The sequence below is a fragment of the Vanessa atalanta genome, chromosome 3 (assembly GCF_905147765.1).
Source record: "Vanessa atalanta chromosome 3, ilVanAtal1.2, whole genome shotgun sequence".
NCBI lineage: Eukaryota > Metazoa > Arthropoda > Insecta > Lepidoptera > Nymphalidae > Vanessa > Vanessa atalanta.
In genome coordinates, this window is record NC_061873.1 from 7,336,768 (window position 1) to 7,349,289 (window position 12,522).

The following is a 12,522-nucleotide window of genomic DNA, read 5'->3' on the forward strand; positions in this document are numbered from 1 at the left end:
TCTTATAACATAAATGATGAATTTCCATACAAATTAACTCAATTAGTAAATTTTAACGCAAAAAAACTCTTAGTGCTCACCTACGTTTCATAAGAAATGCCTGTGAAAAATCATCCTGTTAGCGTTGTATATCACTTAGTCATTTTAAAAGGTGGTTGGACCGAGCAGTTGCTGGTTAGCTACATAAATTTACTGTATAAACTCCAAACAACTATACTGAAAGGTATCTGTATGTTCTCGTCGGTGTCAAAGAAAGTTTAAAAGACAATGATGAAGGTCTGTTAAGTACCTCAAAAACGTCATGTATAACTGATCTTTGTAGCCGATTCCTAAGAAAGCCCAGTGAGATTTTGCCAGAGGCAGGGCAAACAGGAATTTTGCCGCTCCGGGCTAAAATAAATTTCACCGCCATTTACGCGGACACCTTATAAGACATACGAATATTATTTCGAAGAAGGAGTAAATTGTAAACAAAATACTACGAGATATGTATGTTTTGTTGAACTTGTAAAATATTTACATATATGTAAGACTATACTTCAAGACGAGTAACCTAAGTATAACAAATTTCAAAGGCTACTAATTGAATTGAACTAATTATTTTTGTATTGATTGTATGACAGGATTTATCCAAATGAACAGATTTACAGTTCACAAATGTGAACTAGGTAAATAATTAGAGGAATTTCCTTGTATTCTGCAAAAAGAAATAAAAAACTATTTGATAAATATATTATTTATACATATATTCATTATAAAAAACATAATTTTGTTTTGTAATCGCTGAGCGGTCTCAATTTTCACGTCTCGTCTTTTGTATTTGTCCGACTTGTACCTCGTGTATGTTACAGAAGATTATGTCTTGTTAAGACATCAAAAACAAAAAAAAAACATCCATTCTATATTATAAGTAGATATAATATTTTATCGGCATGTTTCGGAATTTGAACTCAGGTCCACAGTGTCTGTATATAATTAGCCACATCTAGAAATTGGTTAGGAGAACAACATCATATTTACATTTTCACACATTAGATTGGTTATGTACACATTTTAAATTTTCGCGCGAACCGCATTCACATATTACCATTGATGCAGCCTACAAGGTTGTCAACTTCTAAAACAAAATATCAATTAAATTAAAATCATGTAAAAGGCTTAGGCATATACATTTTTTTTTAAATATAACATAATATAAAAGCACAGCCGGTCGGTTTCTGATGGCCTACTAGTACTACCGAATTTTTGCTTTTATAATTGACCGCCTTCCACAATTTCACTCATAAAAATAGTCAGCAGAAATTTTGAATATATTAATCGGTTTGGCTTTCGAAATCAAGCAAAATAAAAGATAAGGAAGAAATGTGTAGGAACTCCTTTATTAGTATAATATAATAATCAATTTGACTTTGAAGTTTGACGATATAGGTAGATAAACTACATTACATAGGTATTAGGTACTTTATGTTGCGACGAAAACAAAAGTGTAAACTAGTTTTATTAAGACGTAACGTAAGTAATTTGATAAAGTTTTGTGACTTCACTATAAGCATAACCTTTAAATTAAACAACTAAGAATAAATTATCTGTAATCAATGCCCTACATTTTGATCAGAGGTAATCTTGCATCGTATGGGCACAAAAATCCTTGGCGTGTATTGGTGTCCGGCTTAAAAGGTAGTTTAACATGACAGTTTATCTAAAAATGGGAAGTGTCTAATTAATCAAATTAACTTACCTTCAAATTATCATATCTACGAATACGTATGTGCAATCCCATTTTTAGGTAATAAAAACTTATACAACCATAACAATATACGTTTTATTACTACTAAATATATTTTATTACATTAATGTAGCGGGAGATATTGAACAACTAAAACGATTTGCATGTGGTGGCTATTGTGATGATTCTACGATTGTTTATCTGCAACATCCTTGTGTAATTCTCAGTGCTCTAGAGGTAACTAATTCTATCTAAAATGAGATAAATGATAGCATGCTGCGTCATATGATAACAACTGTATTAAGTATAAATAAGATAATATCAATGATTGTTTCAGGTTTTGGGTTACAAAGTTGTTGCTTCAAGTTCAACTGCTGTTAAACAAGATTACAATGAGTATATGTGGACTATGAGAAAAGAATTCTCTGAACCTGAACCTTCAATAATTGTTGAACAAGATAACATAACTAACTTCAGTAAAGAAGCTATGCACTTCCAGCATTCTAATAAGGACGACGAGGTTTAAGCATATCATATCATAAAGATTTTTTTATTTGCACACATTGTAAAAAATGGAAACAAAGGGCAGCCAAAATGTTTCGGCCTGTAACTTGGCAAGCGTTCCAATAGCAGAAGATGGTGTTATTTATATAGCCATCAAAGGTTCTCTCCATGCTAGTGATTGCTCGGTGTTTGGTTTAGGTAACGAAGAGATAAAAGCCATTATTAAAAAATTTCCTGGTTCTGGTTCTAATGTTGTTAATGGAGTCATGATAAAAGCAAATGTACTACAAGCCATAAATGCTTTGTGTCAATTGGGATATAAAGTTGTATGTAGTACTGGGGAAGCTGAGATCACTTGGACTCTTCAAAGAGATATTTAATTTTGCTTTTTTTATTTAAATGTCACTAAGGAAATCTATATATCGTTGATGTTTTATTTATAGTTTAAGTAAGCTATGGATCATAAAAGTGGTTGTACTCATTCAAATTGCAATATATCTACCCCAAATGCATCTGTGCACCAGACACTTTCAGAAATGGATTGGGAAAGGGGAATATGGAATGCAGGTAAATTTAAAACTTCTAAATAAAAATTGTTACAATGAATCATTAAAAAAATGCAACATAAAATACTCTTCAGACATTATAATAACAATACAAAATTTATAGCCTTTTCAGGAGACACTGATAGAGTGCAATTGTTGATTGACAAAACAAACAATATTTTGGAACTTGTAAACAGTGTTGACAATTCTGGTTATACTGCACTACATTATGCTGCACGTAATGGACATGATAATATATGTAGTATACTTCTACAATATGGAGCACAAATCAATGCTTCGACTAGGAGTGGCAAAGCTACAGCTCTACACAGAGCAGCTGCAGCAGGTACATAAATAAAATCATAATATAGTTTTATTCAAAAATCTTACAATTATTTTTGATTTATTTTATTTACTGGAAATCAAAAATTAAAAATCTAGATTCTAGTCAAAATAACCAGCAAGAGATGCAAACTATTATTTTCTTTAAATTAAATACATAGTTGAATGATTATAACATGAATAGTTAAAATCAACTGTTTTAAAGCCCTCTTATCAATTAAATCAACATTGTAAGCTTAACTGATTACAAATCTTTCAATACAAATACTTATAATGCTACTGTATTGTAGTAAATATCTTAATATGTGAATAATAATTAAATATGATTTTAGGGAAAGAGAATACAGTAGTTCTCCTTATTAAGAGTGGAGCACAGCTAGACATTCAAGATGCAGATGGTAAAACACCACTCCATAAAGCGGCAGAAAATCAAAATCCTAATATAGTGAATATTTTACTTAATGCTTGTCCTAAATTAAGAGACATGAAGGATAATAAGGATAACTTGGCCGTTTAATTGAAACAAAATTATTTGATATGACCCTTTATCATTCATAATATTACATGTTAACTTAAAACAATTTCGAATCATCTATTTTTTTAAATATGCATATGTCTAAGTGTATTTCTTTTGTTCAATCCAATTTGTACGAACTATAGATAAATAAATAGAAATGTCAAATTAATTTACTTTTTAAAACAAGTTTAAAAATATAAAAACTTGAAAAGCAATATTTACTTTAAGTCTTGGTATGACATTAAATTACTTTATATTTTGTAAATGAAACATACTAATAATTTTTTAAACAGCAATATATTGTGTAAGGAGTGTCTTGTTTTATAAACATTCTGTACAAATTGAATTGAAATCGACTAAGTGATATTTTTAATATTTTAAAAAGTATGTAATCCTAATATATTGGTTAGCTTTATATTAAACTATTTCCTTATTAATTTGATAAATTTATCAAATGAGTAGGCATTTAAAATCGCATATATTATGAATATTACAAAGTGACTGTTTCATATTAATTAAAAAGTCCTGTTTTTCTTTTTAAGGATATTTGATGATACTAATACACACAACAAATAGATCTTCTAATTTATTATGTATTCTTAAAGGATTTTTATGAATGACTACACATTTATAGTATTTACAGTATTTATTACAACATTTAGTTATTATTGAATGCATATAGGATATTCTTACCATTATAAACAAATAATCTGAGATCAAAACCTATCTTTCGTAGACAATTTATTCGAGATAATGTATTTAAAAAAAAAACATTTCATCTAGAAAAAATCATAATTTACTATATTATATCACTAGACGTAGTTTCCTTAATAAAAAATGTTTATATTTTCACTACTGTACACCTTTGTATATCTAGATATTTGATCTTAATTAAAAAATAAAAAAGAAAATAACCTTTTATTTTATTTCTTCATATCAAGTGTGGAATGTATACAATGTAATAGAATAAGAGAATTATATAATAGTGATAATTACAAAGTATCACTTTATAATGTATTGCATATTTATTAATTTTGTTAATAAATATTCAGTACATTAAAAAATTAGAATTATTTAGTTGAATATTTAATATAGTCTTCTATTATATGCTATATTTGGTATATAGACATTGGTCTAATAAATTTGACTAGGCACTACAAACCTAATTTCAGATAATACACGACTGTTAGTAAAAACAATCAAAAACCATTTAGATAAATAGACAAGTATTCTAGTCAAACATACATTTGCAAATGTATAATTTATATTGTTCTATTATTTAAATAATACTAAATTAATCTTCACCTTCTAACATAAGAAATCTTTTTAAACTGTTAGGTAAATATAATGAATTGATATAACGATGCATAGGCATATTCTCACAACAATTCCTTATTCTTATCCTACAAATGTCCAATAAACTGAGTGGCTCCCTGCACATATAATACAACCAATTTAATGTAGTATTTGGGGTTGGTATTGGAGAATTTGGATCTGACACAGGAATATGATGCCCTGCTTTTATAAGCAGATTCGCGATTTTTGATGTTCGTCTTCTACTAGCTATCGATAAATTATCTAAGCCACATATACGTAAGTCACATGCGTTTACGTCAGCACCATGACGTATTAATAAAGAAGCTGCACAATCCCTGAAAAAAAAAGATTAATTTAAACAAGTCCGACCTAAACTAAAATAAAACGACTTTTTATTCTACGTAAGGCGGCTGAATATTCATGGAAAGCGCGCCTTCCCCCTCATCCTCCACGCGGGAATGTGGCGAACTCAAATATTATAGCCACCCTGATTATCCTTGGGAGTGATTGGGGGATGGGATTTACTTCTGCTACTTTTATGAATAGTAGACATGCCTGTGCAAGCTAATACGTTTTTGCGTTTCTGTCTATTAAGAGGACTATTTGATGGCGCATGCAATGTAGATGGCTTCTCAATCCAACCAGAAAATCGCCTAGCGCGTCGGGCTATGTGCATTTAGGCTTGTTCTTGTGTTACTGTAGGTATATTTATTCCGCTGGTGTTGCAGAAACACCAACTACGAACATCTACCATAGCGTAGGTGTTCGTAGTTGGTGTAAATGGAAATACATTTTCTTTTATAAAGGCCTGAGATCTTCTTAGATACCGCTGTCCAATTTATCGATTGAGTTCTGAGGAGCAGTGTATTTGTATGCCTGGCTGGGTTTTTGAGGGATGTTGCTGTGGTTTGGTGTGAACTTTTTTTTTTGGGAAGATATGTACCTTTTTCTTGTGTACATTTTCCCAGCTTTGTAGCAATGGATGGAAGTAGTGACCGAATGTTATTTTCTGTGCGCGATATAATATAAAACGCGAACAGATTAGGATTATTATTAGATACAAAGTTGATTCAGAGATAGTTTGGTCACATTCGCTTATTATTATTATTCGGCTATGCTTCCATTATCTGTAAGTGTGACTGTTGGAATAGTTGTACACTTCATTGGTTGCACTATGCTCGTACTCTGGTTTTGTATCTGCACTGCCATGTCCGAAGAGACTCCTAGCGAATCTCATTTTTACTAGAATATTGGGATAGAGCTTGTTTTGCAAGCTTGTCTGCTCTTTAATTGAGTACCGTTCCAGCGTGTGCTCTTAAGCCGAAAACTGACCTCTAATCTTTCTGATGCTTTGTTTGATGATCTTTGTTATAGAATTGATGTCTTTAGGATTTCGAGCGAAAATATTGAATCACTTAATATGTTAAATATTTGTTTCCTGCTGATGTTTGCCATATCCACTGCTTTGTGTAGGGCGAACATATCTGATTTGAACACTATGCAGAAGGAAATAAGACTAAAAATTCTCTAGGAGCTTGAATATAGTTGTTATGAATTGTGAGAACTATAGGTTTCTCAGAGGTTCATCCTTTGTTTTAGCTCCTATCCAAAAGATAAGTATGGCAGTCTTTGGGAAGGCCTCTTTTTAGTAAATGGTGGTTTTTGTATTCTATTGTCAATTGGTAGCAAGCCTGAGTGTGAGTGCTAATGTTAGAGCATTATGTCTACTTTAATATTTAAACGAAAATTATTCAAAAAAGGCAGATGCTTCGAGCTACACTAAAGTATTGTCAGCTTATGTATTATAATCAGAATTTATATTTAAAAAAAATTGCTTTAGATTTAGACTAGACTTACCTGTGAAGAAGCAAAGCTCTATTAAGAGCTGTATCTCCTGTAAGTGCAGTATAATTTAAATCAATATTATGATCCATCAAACTAATAAGTAGATCTTCAAAGTCCGTGTAATAGTCAACACTTTCCACAGCGATATGTAGTGCATTGGCCCAGGTTATACTGTTGCACGAATTAGCATTTGCACCTGAAATTTTAAAATTTTCAATATTTAATACAAATTTAGGCGAAATAATCATTCATTTGGCAAGGTATTCGCTTATATTATAAATATACATAGATATTTATTACTTTGCCTATTTTAGAGAAAATATTATACTAATCAATTTCATATGATACATTAAAAAACTAAATTTAAAAAATAGAAATTGATTACTTAATATGATAAACATAAAGCTATAAGCTAAACCTACACGTGCAATTCAAAACAGCACTTCATATAATTGTATTTACCTTTTTGTAATAGGATTAGAGCAATGGCAGGCTGTGATAATCTAGCTGATAATAACAATGGAGTGTCTCCATTATCATTGTGCAAGTTAATACCAACTCCCATATTTGCAAGCATTTTGACAATCTCTTCCTAAAATAGCAAGATTTAATTTTATTCACTGCAATCTGATTTAATCATGTTACATGAATTGGGCATGAAATATTTTAAAGGTTTACCTGATGATGGAAAATTGCATTGTGTAAAAGTTTGTGTGAATGTGTTATCCTAGCTCCACTGGCTAGGAGAATATCAACAATTTTAGTATGCCTGTGCCACACTGCCTGACATAGTGGCGTGTAACCTGAAAAAATATTACATTCATAACTATTACAATAGGCTACTTGAGTGGTTTTTAAAATACACTTTTTACTATTAAGTAGAGGTTAAGGAACTTTTACAGGGTGAAAGTTGTGTTTTTTAATTCTAGTATACATATTTGCTGAAAAATATCAAATTAAAAATTCAATATTTAAATAGCGCCCGAAAACGCTACTTAGACAATATGACGGTGACGTCACGTGCCTTTAATGTAATCTGTGGCACATATAATCCATATACACTTCCATATATCCATATAAACTAAAAAATAATAAACTTAATATATATACTGATTACAATAATTGACACTTTATTACTATTAGTCACAATTTAGTTAATTAACACTCATCATCATTTTATAAATAAATTCTCTGTGAGGTTAAACGTTAGTGCTTCAGCCAACTTCAAGTCAACGATTTGAGTCATTGCTCAATATTTGAGATAGGCTGTCTAATGTGAATATATTTTAATAATAATTTTATTTAACAAAACAGAGTAATAAATCCTAAGATTAGCCCATTCAATCAAACACACACAAACAGCAATCTACTTATAAATAGATCACTGATTTTTTGAATGCACATTGCGTAAAATCTAAATATTTTGACACGAAATTTGTACCATTATATTCATCGTATTTCAGAGGAGGTTTATGGCTTAACATTATCATACAATATAATTGGCCGGTTCTGGAAGTATAGCATTTGTATGGAACATAGAAGTACAATGTTAAATATGTATATTATTGAAAACTGTAAAAAAAAATAGAATAGAAAGTTTTAATATACACATCAACACCGTCTAGGGATATTTTGTATAAAATTCTTAAACACAAAAAATCCTGGTCAGTTTTAAAATCTTTTAATGAAGGACTACCTTGTAAACCTTTTTGGACGATTCTAAAGTTGAATTTGAAAAAAATAAATAAAAACAAAATATTTACGCGGCATAATGATAGTGAAATCCGAAAGTTTCTTTTACCTACCGTAATATTGAGATATTTTTTTGTGTCAAATTTAAGTTTTATAACAAGTTATCGATTAATTTCGAGTTAAACTTATTGTGTGCATCATGCAGCGGCGCCATTTAACGAGAGAAGAAATGTTAAGGGCAGTAGGCATGCTTCAAGCTGGGGCTACTCAACGGAGTATTGCTGAGGTGATTGGAACAAGACAAAACGTTATATTTAGGTTATGGTCACGCTACCGTGCTATCGGTGAAGTGGCTGAAAGACATCCAGGTAGGAAGCGCATAACCACTCAACGTCAAGACCTATATTTGCAAGTTTCCGCGAAAAGAGAACCAAATGTTACGGCATTGCAGTTGGTTCAGAGGCTCCAGTCAGAGGACCAGTTGCTTGTGAGTGACCAAACTGTAAGGAGAAGGCTGCATGAAGCTAACCTTCATGCTCGCAGACCGCTTCGTACTCCAGCACTACGTCGAGGAAATCGTGGGCGACGACTGGAGTGGACTCGTGTACATTTGCTCTGGGAAGACAACCAGTGGTCTGTAGTGCTGTTTACCGATGAGTCCCGGTTCGGTTTCCATCCTGATACACGTAGAGTACGTGTTTGGCGAGTCCCTGGTCGTGATAGCCGTCTGCAACATCTTCAGGAAGTCCAGTCCATACCACGGCGGAACAATTATGGTTTGGGCGGGGATTTGTCTTGGTGGAAGAACAGACCTAGTTTGGATCAGAAACACCATGGCGGCTGAAAAATACCGTAACGAGGTGCTAGTGCTGATAATTTACTCCCATAGACTACAAATGGGTCAAGAATTCACGCTCATGCACGATAACGCCCGTCCGCACACAGCGAGAGTGATGACGATATGGTTGCAGGAACAAGACGTATCGGTCTTATGCTGGCCCGCTCAATCACCTGATCTAAACCCCATAGAGCACGCGTGGGACATGCTCCAAAGAAGGGCTTTGAGAATTTTCTCTGCAAATATTGCGACGGAAGAGCAACTTTTTTTGCATCTTAGTCGGACCTGGGACAATATACCGCAGCAAGACTTGGATAACTTAATCCAAAGTATGAAAAATCGTTGCAGGACCGTTATAAATGCCTAAGTGGTTTTACAGACTACTGATTTTTCATATAACTGTTAAAAACAATAACTTTTCTATATTTTTCACATTTTCTTGAGTCAAACATTAATTGTTAGTTTTACCATTATTTTACGTTTTTTCTTTATTTAAGTATAAAATTGTTTACGCAAAATAATAAGGCTTTTTTTTATTCGGGAGTATAGTCAGATAAATGGGCTTTATAAAAATATAAACATGTTGCATGTTATCTTTAATAAATTTTAAAATAATTGAGTAAATTCACAATATCCCTAGACAGTGTTGATGTGTGTATTTAAATTAATATTACCGTGGATTTCCTCTCCGTTGACATTTGCCCCGTGAGTTATAAAAAACTTGACAATATCCAAATGACCTCTTCCAGCTGCATAATATAAGGGTGTACGTTCACTTGTATCCCGTGCCTCTAAGTAAGCACCATTACTGACTAGAATCTTAACCTTTAAATATAAAGTCTAAATAAATAAAAGTAAGCTTTATAATTAAACTAGCGACGCAGGGAAATATACATATACCATCGTGGACTTTTTTTGAAGACCATTTTAAGGCTTACAATACTGTACTAGATAATTTTTATCTATTTCGTAGGGTTCAGCCAGCGTTTGCAATGTTAGCGCAAAATAATTTGCGTTTATTTACGACATCACTTTAGAAGCCTTTAAAATTATTAGTGTTTCTCTCCTATATTGTGCATATATTATACATATAACACCCTCTTCATCATGAATCAATCTATGTTTAAAAAAGAAACCGCATCAAAATCCGTTGTGAAATCCGTAATTTTAAAAATCAAATGCATACACAGGGACAGACAGCGGTAAGCGACTTTGTTTTATACCATTACTAGGGCTTTTTGCAGGCCCCAGGAATATCAGATATTGCTGTTTGATTTGTATTGCGATATGGTGGCAGATGGGCATTTATAATATAAGAGAAGTAAATTGTTTTAAATTGCCAATGTCTATATGGGATAGCTTCCCATCAGGTTCAGGCTCATTTAAACATTAAAAATAAAATAATTGAACTAAAATGTTTAAAGTATAACATCACAAGCCTTACAAAAAACATCACAAATCTTACCAATTCCAAATTCCCTCTGGCTGCTGCAAAATGTAGAGGTGTTGTTTTTTCATGACTTTTATAATTAACATGACTACCAGCTGCCAAAAGTTGTACCACTATATCTTTATGATTCCTCATTACAGCAATATGTAAAGATGTTAGTCCATCACCAGAAGCTACATCTATTTTACCACCTTAAAATAGTAGTAAATTTTTAAAAAGTATATTTCAGCAATGTTGTAAATTTAAACATGACACAAGGAGAACCACTAACATACCAGCTTCTAATATTAATTTAATAATTCCTCCATAGCCCTGCTCAGCAGCATAATGCAAAGCCGTCCTCATAAAAGCATCATGCTGATCAATTCCATTTGAAACTACTGTAGCGGAGGCAATAGCTGAACCTGTACTTTCCAATATGTCAGCATACCATCTGCGTACATGATTTTTATGAATTTAATAATTCAAATAAATTTATAATACTATTATAACAACTGCACTCACTTGTACATAGAGGACCAAGTTTCATCTTCACTAGTAGTAGGTGCAACATTAACTATTTCTTCGTCCCACTCTAATTCAGGTTGAAGGGTTGAAACTGAGGCAGTAGGGCTGATGGGTGACTTTGTAGACTTTTTACCCTCATCACTGCTGGAACTTTCATTATGTATAAAAACGAAATAGCCCTGATTATGTTCAGATTGATGGCTTTCTTGTAATGATGACATATTTTCATTTGAAGTTTCACCTTTAAATGTTTTGTCATTAACATTTTTACACTTAACAATTGTTGCATCTTGATGACCTACACTCTGAAGCTTTCTCTTGTGTAAGTTATAATTTTTCTTCTTAGAATGAATTTCAGATTTATTTGGTACACAACTGGATTTCCAGGCATCAATCAATATTTTTACAATCCTCATGTTGCCAATATATGCAGCTTCTCCCAGGCATGTTTTTCCATGACTTGTTACTTTATTTGGATTAGCACCTATGTGTAAAAATTACCAACTTTATTATTGGTAGAAGTGTAATAAACATATTTTTTTTAAATAATGGGATATTTCGAAATACCTTGTGATAATAAATTTAATATAGAACGTTGATCTCGTATTAGAACTGATTCATATAATATATCTTCTAATGGCGTATCCATTTTTACACAGTAAAAGATATCGTTTATCGTATTAGAATTTATTTTTACTGGTATTTCACATTTTAGTAAGAGATTATAATCATACTTTGTTTGTTTAAATTTACGAAGGTTGAACAGTGATCTTAATCAAATAATTACTACACATCAATGTTATCTTAAATTATATTTATACTTGGGAATAGAGATATGTAGAAAATTTGATTGGTATTATTTTTAACAAAATTATATGAAACTTGTATCCATTTATTATACCAATTAGATATTGTAACATGAATTTTAACATTAATACATTTTAATTTGTATTATTATTTCATACACAGATCTAGAAATATAATTTCTAGAATATTTACTAGAAACTAGAGTAGAATCCACATCCAAAATCTGGTTAAATGAGAATTGAGAACTGAAAGCCTTAGACGACTTTTTGTATTTGTTATGGATATTGGATATTTGTTGTTTGACATTGACATAAAAAAGGATGTAGTCTATGTTTTTTGACACTGACAAAGGCAAAGCAAAATTATTAATAAATCATATTTGAACAGTGTAATTTGCGATTATAAACACAAAGCAATTCTGCTCGATCTACC

General features: G+C 31.7%; 3 protein-coding genes across 6 annotated transcripts; 2 read left to right on the forward strand and 1 right to left on the reverse strand.

Moving 5' to 3' along the window:
- Positions 1-1,428: 1,428 nt before the first annotated feature.
- Positions 1,429-2,387, forward strand: LOC125077129. The gene is made up of 3 exons (XM_047688945.1): positions 1,429-1,677; positions 1,860-1,963; positions 2,064-2,387. Exons 1-3 carry the CDS (start codon positions 1,596-1,598, stop codon positions 2,250-2,252), a joined length of 375 nt encoding a protein of 124 aa, XP_047544901.1. The 5' UTR covers positions 1,429-1,595; the 3' UTR covers positions 2,253-2,387.
- Positions 2,388-2,536: 149 nt separating this feature from the next.
- LOC125077128 (ankyrin repeat domain-containing protein 39) lies at positions 2,537-4,478 on the forward strand. Of its 2 annotated transcripts, none has more exons than XM_047688943.1 (3): positions 2,537-2,797; positions 2,900-3,121; positions 3,450-4,478. In XM_047688943.1, exons 1-3 carry the CDS (start codon positions 2,686-2,688, stop codon positions 3,632-3,634), a joined length of 519 nt encoding a protein of 172 aa, XP_047544899.1. In that variant the 5' UTR covers positions 2,537-2,685; the 3' UTR covers positions 3,635-4,478. The 2 variants fall into 2 exon arrangements, with proteins under 2 accessions (XP_047544899.1, XP_047544900.1); XM_047688944.1 differs by having other exon boundaries at positions 2,909-3,121.
- Positions 4,478-12,365, reverse strand: LOC125077127 (ankyrin-3-like). 3 transcript variants are annotated; one of them, XM_047688941.1, is made up of 10 exons: positions 12,283-12,360; positions 11,851-12,053; positions 11,281-11,767; positions 11,052-11,209; positions 10,792-10,967; positions 10,001-10,151; positions 7,475-7,599; positions 7,259-7,388; positions 6,809-6,992; positions 4,478-5,286 (listed from the first exon to the last, which is right to left on the reverse strand). In XM_047688941.1, the coding sequence occupies exons 2-10, from the start codon at positions 11,930-11,932 to the stop codon at positions 4,929-4,931; spliced, it is 1,851 nt and encodes a 616-aa protein (XP_047544897.1). In that variant the 5' UTR covers positions 11,933-12,053; positions 12,283-12,360; the 3' UTR covers positions 4,478-4,928. The 3 variants fall into 3 exon arrangements, with proteins under 3 accessions (XP_047544897.1, XP_047544896.1, XP_047544898.1); XM_047688940.1 differs by having other exon boundaries at positions 11,851-12,365; XM_047688942.1 differs by having other exon boundaries at positions 5,110-5,275; positions 11,851-12,365.
- Positions 12,366-12,522: the final 157 nt, after the last annotated feature.

Excerpts from the sequence above, each read along its gene's own strand:
- LOC125077129 (XM_047688945.1), top strand. The coding sequence starts at position 1,596 with ATGCCCTACATTTTGATCAGAGGTAATCTTGCATCGTATGGGCACAAA. Across the intron at positions 1,678-1,859 it reads ATTGGTGTCCGGCTTAAAAG|CGGGAGATATTGAACAACTA; the intron begins GTAGTTTAACAT and ends ACATTAATGTAG. Across the intron at positions 1,964-2,063 it reads TAATTCTCAGTGCTCTAGAG|GTTTTGGGTTACAAAGTTGT; the intron begins GTAACTAATTCT and ends TGATTGTTTCAG.
- LOC125077128 (XM_047688943.1), top strand. The coding sequence starts at position 2,686 with ATGGATCATAAAAGTGGTTGTACTCATTCAAATTGCAATATATCTACC. Across the intron at positions 2,798-2,899 it reads AAGGGGAATATGGAATGCAG|CCTTTTCAGGAGACACTGAT; the intron begins GTAAATTTAAAA and ends CAAAATTTATAG. Across the intron at positions 3,122-3,449 it reads ACACAGAGCAGCTGCAGCAG|GGAAAGAGAATACAGTAGTT; the intron begins GTACATAAATAA and ends ATATGATTTTAG.
- LOC125077127 (XM_047688940.1), bottom strand. The coding sequence starts at position 11,932 with ATGGATACGCCATTAGAAGATATATTATATGAATCAGTTCTAATACGA. Across the intron at positions 7,389-7,474 it reads ATGCAATTTTCCATCATCAG|GAAGAGATTGTCAAAATGCT; the intron begins GTAAACCTTTAA and ends TTGCTATTTTAG. Across the intron at positions 6,993-7,258 it reads TCTAATCCTATTACAAAAAG|GTGCAAATGCTAATTCGTGC; the intron begins GTAAATACAATT and ends TTAAAATTTCAG.